Source organism: Mirounga leonina, unplaced genomic scaffold, assembly GCF_011800145.1.
Source record: "Mirounga leonina isolate KUSES-001 unplaced genomic scaffold, KU_Mleo_1.0 Mir_165, whole genome shotgun sequence".
In the NCBI taxonomy this organism is placed as follows: domain Eukaryota; kingdom Metazoa; phylum Chordata; class Mammalia; order Carnivora; family Phocidae; genus Mirounga; species Mirounga leonina.
Window position 1 is genome coordinate 30,677,635 of NW_023270415.1, and position 10,070 is coordinate 30,687,704.

Consider the following 10,070-nt stretch of genomic DNA (forward strand, 5'->3'; position numbering starts at 1 on the left):
AAATATGGCGTGTTATCATTTACTTACAGATAGACAATGACTTTTGAAGTCAGATATACCAGGAGACTGATCATGTGAAAGTCTTTAGCAAAGACAAATGATTCTAAGTATAAACTTCAGTGAATTTTTTTTCCTACAGAAATTTTGACATGAGTTGACTGAGAATAAAAGTAAAAGCAATAGAGTTTCAAGTCGGGCTACTTATAACATCAAAAGTTGTGAGCTCCACGCCTAACATGGTGCTGTGTTCCAGCACCTAACTTGGTTTTGAACAGTTGTCAGAGTAAGAATTTGTTGAGTGAATGATTTCCTCAGTAGTAGTATGTTTGATTCAACCTAAAAAAGTATTAATTATCCAAATATCAGTCGTGCTAAAGACTAAACATCAGGCTTTTGTTTCATTTAGGCTCTTTGTACCTTGAGGTGTGGCATAAAGAGAAGAGAAGTAAGTCTTGAAAATTCAGAACTGTATTATTCTTTTCTTAATTATGCCTCTGTAAGGGCACCTGGGTGGCTCAATCAGTTAAGCATCTGCCTTCAGCTCAGGTCATGATCTCAGGGTCCTGGGATCGAGTCCCACATTGGGCTTCCTGATCAGTGGGAAGCCTGCTTCTCCATCTCCCACTCCCCCTGCTTGTGTTCCCTCTCTCGCTGTGTCTCTCTCTGTCAAATAAATAAATAAGCTCTTAAAAAAAAAAAAAAGGAAAACTGCAAGACACTATGATATTAAAAAAAAATTATGCCTCCGTAAATCCGAAGATTTATTTTTTAAAGAGTTTATTTATTTAATTGAGAGAGAGCGAGAGAGCACACATGTGCGCGCAAGTCGGGGGAGGAGCAGAGGGAGAAGCAGACTCCCCACTGAGTGGGTTGCCCAACATGGGGCTCAGTCGGGCTCAATTAGAGCTCAATCCTGGGACCCTGGGATGATGACCTGAGCCGAAGGCAGACGCTTAACCAACTGAGCCCCCCAGGCATCCTATAAATCCAAAGATTTAAATGAGAAGTGCCTAGGGCTTTTTAGAGTAGTATCCTCTTCCTGAGGGGTGCTAGAAATCCTTCCACCCCTACTCTGAGGGGCACTGCTAAAGTGGCTGTCCTCTGTATCCACCTTGCAGACTGTCCTCTGATTAAAGAACCATTGGCCCATGTTCCTCTTTGTGCAAGGACACCTGGGGGGTTGAGAGTCTGACTTCTGGAGAACAAGCATGGTTACATTTTGTATGCACTTGAGTCCTTTAGGAAGGACGGGCACAAGTCATGTGGGAATGACTGTCACTGCCCACATCCAGCAGCTGTGTGACCACTACCAAGCCCATCACTTCAGGTGCACTGCTGTATACTTCTGGTTTTAATATGACAATCCTAGTTCCTTTCCTTGACCTCCTTACTTTCCTTGATTCATTTCTTGCTCCAGGGTCATGCTCAGTGCTTTTGTATATTACCTTTCAGTTTCATCCTACTAAGGTGGCCATTCCCCCCAGGTTGCCTAGGGCAGTTCCCATTTATGCCTGTTGTCCGAATGTAATTACTGATAACAGCCCCTTTCCACTATATATTTTTTTAAGATTTTATTTATTTATTTGTCAGAGAGAGAGAGAACATAAGCAGGGGAAGCAGCAGGCAGAGGGAGAGGGAGAAGCAGTCTTCCCGCCAAGCAAGGAGCCCGATGTGGGACTCAATCCCAGGACTCTGGCATGACCTGAGTGAGCCGAAGGCAGACGCTTGACTGAGCCACCCAGGCATCCCCCCTTTCCACTTTAGGTAACAAATTACATGGACATTCTACTTAAGCACATATTAAACATAACTCTTAGGACTTATTTTTGACCAACTACTATCTATTTTTAAAGTACAACATGATATTTACATAATTCTTTGTCTTTCCTTTTTCTCTCCCCTCAGGTTTTCAGACTTTACACTTTAATTTTACCTATATTACCCTCTTCTGCTCTAAGCTCTGAGAGTACTTCCTAGCAACAGTCCTTAATGAAATTATTAAGGGACTTTGTGTAGCTCTAACAATTATATTCCAACGAGGCATTTAGAAATTCAAGACTGGCATTTAACATAATGTCATTCTGCAAAGACTAAACTGTAAGTAGTGGTGACAGATGCCCTAGCCTGATTATTTTAAATGGGCTTATAGATAAGTAAGACGATAATTATTGTAAATGTTCTTCCATACTAATTCAACCACAGTGTATGAGGTTCAGGCTCTATTTTGTGTTTCATCTATCCCAATGACTTTAAGCAGAGCCGCCTTCTGCAAAAATCAAAAGTCAGCAATGTTGGTTTTCAGCATCTGTGCTGCCCAAAGTAGTTTCCAGTGATTGTATCTCCAGTGTATTATACCCTCTGTGAGGTCACAGGAATTTTCACAGAGCACTCTTTGACAGAATGTCTTAACCTAAATGGAATAGGTCCACTGGAGGGAACTCAAGGACTATGGAAGTCAGGTAGACAGAGGCTTAAGGGGACTTCGGTGCTCTTATACTCATACCACAAGCAAGTAGCTTCTTACCTCACCAGTTAATCCACTTCTCCCCAACCCTCACTATCACACAGTTCCAAAACTGCACTTAATTTTTTGGTTTTATTGAGCAAATTTATGTTGAACAATTATTTAAATCACCGGCCCTGAGGCATATCTTCTTCAAGTCCCAGCTTCCTGTTAGTGAACAAGTTTCCACTGATGTAGACACTTCCTTCATACCTTTTCATAAATTCGAGTACTGACAGTTTTATTCATGATATATTCCTAAAAGCAAAAAGGGATCTATTAGAGTTGGCAGACGACAGTTTAAACTTGCTCTCTCCCTCCTTCCCCAGACTCTCAATTCAGGATGCACAGCAACTGAGTAACTTGAAAGGCATGCATCAAAGAGGAGTATCTAAAAAATTCAATTCATCGAAAACTCACCACTACCATTTTTCCATCTACAATTTGTCTTTTGATTGTTGTCTCTTTGCCAAGCCATTTTTGGACATGAATCATTGCACCACTGTTTAATGTTATGATGCTCTATAAATGCATAAAGGAATCAGTTAGAAATAGCAATTCACTACACTCTAACCTACCAAAAACTAGACATCTACTTTTTCATTTCTGTTTTGACATTCTTTTCCCCCAAATTCCCCCCTCAGTTCTTGTCATAAGTTAATATCAAATTAGAGAAGTCTCAAGAGATTATTCAATTAATGCTCTCCTTCCCCAGATGAACAATACCTAAACTGTTTGTGAATAATTGTTCTCTTCTATTGCTCTTTTATACAGTGAGAAAGAGAGATCATAAAAAAGTGAAAACATGTCAAATTTTTTGGGCCTGTTAACCATCAGAATAATTTGCGAAGGGATTGGCTTTAGAGATGTTCGGCAGTAATCAACAAAACAAGCCCAAACTGACTTGGTACTTAAGCAGATTAGATATGAATGAACCATGCTCAACCACCTTCTAGTTTTTTTTCTGGGTTATCTAGTTTTTTTCTGGATTCTTCCACCAGGAAGATTTAGTTCTTACCTTTACTTTCCGGTTGTCTGCTGTGGTTTCATCAAATTCTTCCCCCAGTTTGAAGGAGATCTCCGTGTTCTTGAAGGAACTTTCCGTCTTGATGTTCACTTCATCCCCATTGGCACTTATACTGATTCTTGGCTTTGCTAACCCTGCCAGGTTCCGGGCTGCTGTGCTCATCCCTGTAAGGCAACATGCCTTCATAAGACATTTAGGAAGTGCTAACAACCATTTTGGAAAGCAATTTAACGAGAATACATACTTCCTCCATTCAGGTTTTGGGTAATGTACCATAATTTCTTCAGTGCTCACTGTGATAGTGGGGTTGAGCCAAACAAGCCCATTCAGAAGGTATATCTAGTAATTACACTTGACATTTTGAAAAGCTAAATTCACTTTTGAGGCTATTGTGCCTCCTCTAAAATCTTCCAGACTCATGCTTCATCTAAAATGTGTATGTGTATGGTGCCTTTCAGGGGATCAGAACTCACGCTTTACCTCATGGGGTGTTATAACAGCAGTGTGGAGGTTGTAATTATCCTCATTTTAGAGATGAGCACACAGTGTCCTAGAGACGTAGAGAGGCTTATTCTAGGTGATGTGTCTGGTAAGTAGCAGAGCTGAGATTTAAACACAGGTTTTCTAAAAGTCTAAGAATTTTAGCACATTTAAAAAAAACAAACTAAGAAATACAATTTTCGGAGTATCTAAATTACTCTAAAAGATCATGACTTATAAAGTCCAAGCTCCAGGGTACCTGGGTGGCTCAGCCAGTTAAGCATCCGACTCCTGATTTCAGCTCAGGTCATGATCTCTGGGTCGTGGGATTGAGCCCTGCGTCAGGATCCCTGCTCAGGGTGTCTGCTTGGGATTCTCTCCCTCTCCCTCTGCCCCCCGCCCTGCTCTCTCTCACTCTCTCTCAAATAAATAAATAAATAAAATCCTTTAAAAAAAATAATAAAGTCCAAGCTCCTCTCTCATTTGCAGATTACATTCAGATCTGGCCAAGTAAAGAAGAAGTAGGCAACCTAGAGAATTTGGCTTAGAGCCTGGCCCTGTGGTTGGGGGTTGTCCACCGTCAAACTTGATTCCTGTAATAGGTAGGCGGAAGAACTGAGTCTTCTCTCTCATTATCAATATCGAACTCGATTTCACATTTAGATTGTGGAACTGACAAGACACACCTGACTGCAGAGAGGCAGTGTTAGCTGCAGATCACAGAAGAGAGAAGAGTGGGGTGGTTACAACGCGGGCTTTGTCATCTGTGAGCTCAGCATGTCATTCCTTTCTCTAACCTTCAGCTTTCTCAGCAGCGGAACACGGGTGACTGTAGTACTTGCCTCCTAGGTGTGCCAGGAGGTGAAGGGAAAGGACTTAGCATGGCGGTGACACACAGTAGGCACGCAGCTGTCCTTCTCCGCCTAAGCCCAGCTCCCAGTCAAACCAAGTGCTACTCTTGCCATAAGCCCAAAGTTTCTTAATGCCCCCAAATTTAAACTCAAAACACGTGAGTCTATGAATCCATGAAGAAACAGGGAAACAAGTTTCTTACAGCTCCTGGAGAAAGTGAATACTGAGTGTGAAAAAGGGACAAATGTTACATTATGAACACAGTGACTTACTATGCCTTGATCATTTCCGCCAAATTTAAAGAAGGACATTCTTGGCTTTATATACAGTTTATTATTGCAAGGGACTTCTCTTAATTAAATACTAAAAATTACTTAATCAAATATTAAATAATTTCCATTCTCCTAGCATTAGTGAGAATAGTTTAGTTGTTATAGGTCTGAGCCATTATAATTAATGTTTATTCAACTTGAGGATAGAGCTAAAGGATGAATAGGGTTTATACTTCTGAGAAATATTGTCTCTTGGTGAACAACAATCAATTGTTGGTGAGACAGTCGATGAGTAAAAATGTTCCATTTCTCCGATAAAAAATGCAAAATTTTTCAAAATATTTTTAAAATAATCTCCCATATGTATGAAGACTCTAAATGTTAACCAAATTTCATTTGTTGCTATTGTTCTTTTGAAGTCACAACTAAAAGCAAACCTTGAAACAAATTTAGCAGAAAAATTTAATTATAGATATGATTATTATCTGTAAATTTGAAGCTAGGAAATGCTATTAGTTGAATTGATGAAGCTAGAGATAAACTCTATCCAGGGCTTAGGATGAAGAAGCATTTTCAAAAAGGATAAATGGACTTAAATACACAGATAATGACTAGAAGGAAGTATCTGTGAGCCTCGTATTCCAAAAAGAGACAATTATTACTAGTAACAAAAAAAATTAAAAGCAGATACATAAACTTTGTTCATCTTATATGACTATTTCCTAAGATCACAAAGGAGAGAATTGTAGGAAAATTCATTGTAAAATGCAAACCTAACCACATCACAAAATGTGTTGCTAGTTTCCAAATCTCGCAAGGGTATTTCTTACCCAGTTGTTTCATGTATTCCTCAAAGTTTTCACTGGAGATCAGCTCCCAGGTTCCCAAGAAGGGCTCAATCATGATGGAAAGCTTGCTGAGAAGAGGCACTCACAACCAAAAGCCCAAGAAACTTAGGGAATGCAGTGCTACCAGAATCTTAATTTAAAAGGCATCTTCATCATGTGACTTTTCTGAAATGACCAATGGGCAGCAGCAAGACCAAAGATTCTAGTTACCAGCATGACTCATTTTATTTACCTCCAAATTGGGAAACAGAAAATCAACATGTAAAGTTGAATGTAAGTCAATGATTATAGCTTCTAGGAAAGGGATTGACACCCGCAAGTCCCCTGATAAATATTATTTGTGGAATGGAGACAATTTTCAATATATCAGCCCTTTGAAATTTGAGTGCTGAGTCAACTCTGAAGGAATATCCCAACAAATGTCCAATAAACACCTGACTAAGGTTGTTTTCCCACCTGGTAACAGAAGCACATCCTCGCTTGGTCCATCTCAGCTGTTTTTTGTTTGGACACGTCATGGTACCAGAGCACACTCCTCATTAAAATAATATCCTCCCCTCCCCTCCCCTCCCCTCCTTGCAGGGTTGATGAACTGATACTAGTTAATGTAACTGAAATGTCTTCAGTTGCTTGGAGTGAGATGTAGAGTATTATTAATATTATCATTGTTGTTCATCAAGAGTAATTGCCCACTGGGAGGAAAGGTGACAATTACCATTGAAAGGTGTTTTGTGACTTAAGCCCTAAAAAGGAGGTGGAGCTAATGCTTAGAAAATTCATCTTTTAGGCTTACAAGGTGATCTTGATTGTTAAGATACTACTTGAAAAAAAAAATCAAAGATTACGGCTTGAAATTGTGAGGGGAAGTTTTAGAGAGAAAAACAGCATCTTGGTATCTGCATTCTAAAAGACAAAGGCAGTAGAATTTAAATCTCTGTACAATGACTTCTGAAATCATCTTCTGTAACCCACGTAATACAGGCTTTGCAATTTTGCCTTTACTGAAAAGGATTAGGTTCAGAGGCTCTAGATTTATATCTCAGCTTTGAATTCCAGTTGTTTTGAAGAAGGCTGGAAAATTAGGCACCAGAAGAAGAATATTCATACTGTATTCTGCCTGTGTCACATATTTCTTCCATTCAAAGAAATATTTAAATCATCTGTTTGTGGAAAAAACAAATTTTTAAAAAGGTTGATGTTTTGGCACCATAATGTTATAACTTAAGTGGGATAAAGAATTTTCTTTGATGACAACATGTAAAGAAGAAATTTACAATGCAGTATCTTTATAGATGGAATAGTTACTAAAATATTTGGAGGGCAAAACAGGGGAAGCAAAAACTCTAGAATCAGTTTCAGGAAACTGAGACCTCTCCCCAAAATAAATGCCTTAACAGTTGAAAGTATACTCAGAGGTGATGTTCAAATAAAGAACAAATGATCAGATCTTGCTTTACTGGTTCTAGATGTGTATTTACATTATCTGTTTGAAAGGCTAGCATACCACCATGGCTATATACGTCTGCCAGGGGGCTAAGGTACATTAGCATAATCATCCTTGTCTCCATTCCACAAATAATATTTATCAGGTGACTTGCGGGTGTAAATCTCTTTCCTAGAAGCTATAATCATTGACTTAAATTCAACTTTACATGTTGATTTTCTGTTTCTCAATTATTTTACAAGTGCATCAAGCAAAGAAAATATTTCTTACTCACCTCCATATCCCTAAGACAGTGCCTGGTATACTGTAGGTGGTCAATGAATGTTTGACGAATGAATGACAAAAGGAATAAGCAGTGTTTATTTCATTTTAATTGACAGTTCCCCTCATTACTGATCTTAATCTCTCTAACAGTGACTATAGGCAAGCTTGTAATACATTGTTCTCTCCCAATCTGCTCGTGTAATGGGTCTTTTATTACCGTCATCAGATGGTAGAGGGATTCTCAGACGCCCTTTGTCTTTGCTCTGTGTCTCATTATTACCATATGAGTCTCTCTTCTCGACTAAGAAAATGTTCTGCTAGTTCTGCTGCTTGCACCACTAGCCTTTAGCTTTTCTTGTTTGATTATCAAAACAAAACAAAACAAAACAAAATGAAAAAACACCATTCCACCATTCTTGTTATTTTTTCTTTGATCCATTGGTTGGTGTTTAACAATATTAAGTATGATTGGTAGTGTTGAACATCCCTCAAGTAAAAATTTTTCAAGTGAGAATGTTCTTTTTTTTTTTTTCGGTTAAGCAGGACTTATTTTCATTTTTCAGACAACCCTCCTGTAACAACAGGTAGGTTTATTCAATTCTCTTTAAAAAATGGTGGCATTCTTTTAAAGTCAAGTGAGAATGTTCTTAATTGCTAATCCTAGCGAAGGAACTAGAATACAGTAATTTGTTATAGAACGGTCACACATCTTGTTTTCATGACAGTTACAATGCTTATTTCTCCATTATCTCCCTTTTATATGTTTCTCCAATATCTCATCTTCTATATTAACTCTTTTCTTGTGACATTTTAGATATTAAGTAGTTTTTAAAAAGGCTTGATTCTGGATGCCACATTCTCCACTGGTGAGGAATAGTGGTAAAAAATAAAAATATACTGGCAGCTACAGAAGTATTCAGAAGTATGTCTGGTAATGTATTGCTGTACATACACTATTTTAGCTGGAGCCACACTAGATTTATTTTCCAATTTTAAAGATTTTATTTATTTGAGAGAGAGACAGAGAGAGAGAGGGAACACAAGCAGGGGGAGTGGAAGAGGGAGAAGCAGGCTCCCGCCAAGCAAGGAGCCCGATGTGGGGCTCGATCCCAGGACCCCAAGATCATGACCTGAGCCAAAGGCAGACACTTAACAACTGAGCCACCCAGGCGCCCCTATTTGCCAATTTTTTGTTGTGGTAAAATACATGTAGCATAATATTACCTGGACCATTCTTAAATGTGCAGTTCAGTGGCATTAAATACATTCATATTGTTGTACAACCATCATCACCATCATTTCCAGAACTCTTTTCCTCTTGCAAAACTGAAACTCTATACCTACTAAACAATAACCCGATTGTCCCCTTCTCCCAGCCCCTGGCAACCACTATTCTTCTTTCGGTCTCTACGATTTTAACTGCTCTAAGTACCTCACATAAGTGGAATCATACAGTATTTGTGTTTTTGTGACTGGCATATTTCACTCAGCATGAATTCCGTAAGTTTCATCTGTGTTGTACCATGTGTCAGAATTTCCTTCCTTTTTAATACTTAATATATTCCACTGTATGTAAATACCACATCTTGCTTATCCATCTGTCAATGGACTTTGAATCCTTCTACATTTAATTATTGTGAATAATGTTGCTATGAATATGGGTACACAAATATCTCTTTGAGACCCTGCTTTCAATTTTGGGGGTATATACTCAGAAGCAGAATTGCTGGATCACATATTTACATTTTTAATTTTTTGAGGAACTGCCATACTGTTTTCTACAGCAGGTGTATCAATGTACAACACTCCCATCCATGATGCACAAGGGTTCCAATTTCTCAACATCTTCACCAACACATTGTGGTTTTTTTAAGATTTATTTATTTATTTTAGAGAGAGCGAGTGGGTGGAGGGGCAGAGGGAGGAGGAGAGAGAGAATCCTCAAGCAGACTCCCCACTGAGCAAGGAGCTGAACACAGGTCTCGATCCCAGGACCCGAGATCATGACCTGAGCGGAGCTGAAAGGGGTTGCCTGCCCAACCGACTGAGCCACCCAGGCACCCCTGGTTTGTTTTTTTAATAGTAGCCATCGTAATGGATGAGACATGGTATGTCATTGTAATTTTTATTCACATAATCACTACTGATTGGTAGTGTTGAACATCTTTTCATGTACTTATTGGACATTTGTGTATCTTCTTTGGAAAAATGTCTTCTCAAGTCCTTTGCCCATTTTTGAATCAGGTTGTTTGTTTTATTTGTTATTGAGTTTTAGGAGCTCTCTATACATTCTGTATATTAATTCCTTATCAGATACATGATTTGCAAATATTTTCTCCCATGCTGTGAGTTGACTTTTTACTCTGTCGGTAGTATGTAT

At 38.8% G+C, this 10,070-nt stretch overlaps 1 protein-coding gene across 2 annotated transcripts; it reads right to left on the minus strand.

The window, feature by feature from the left end:
- Nucleotides 1-2,579: 2,579 nt before the first annotated feature.
- On the minus strand, nt 2,580-8,712 carry LOC118014960 (fatty acid-binding protein 9-like). Of its 2 annotated transcripts, none has more exons than XM_035011428.1 (4): nt 5,965-8,712; nt 3,522-3,694; nt 2,924-3,025; nt 2,580-2,761 (listed from the first exon to the last, which is right to left on the minus strand). In XM_035011428.1, exons 1-4 carry the CDS (start codon nt 6,035-6,037, stop codon nt 2,711-2,713), a joined length of 399 nt encoding a protein of 132 aa, XP_034867319.1. In that variant the 5' UTR covers nt 6,038-8,712; the 3' UTR covers nt 2,580-2,710. The 2 variants fall into 2 exon arrangements, with proteins under 2 accessions (XP_034867319.1, XP_034867320.1); XM_035011429.1 differs by lacking the exon at nt 5,965-8,712 and adding an exon at nt 4,697-5,946.
- Nucleotides 8,713-10,070: the final 1,358 nt, after the last annotated feature.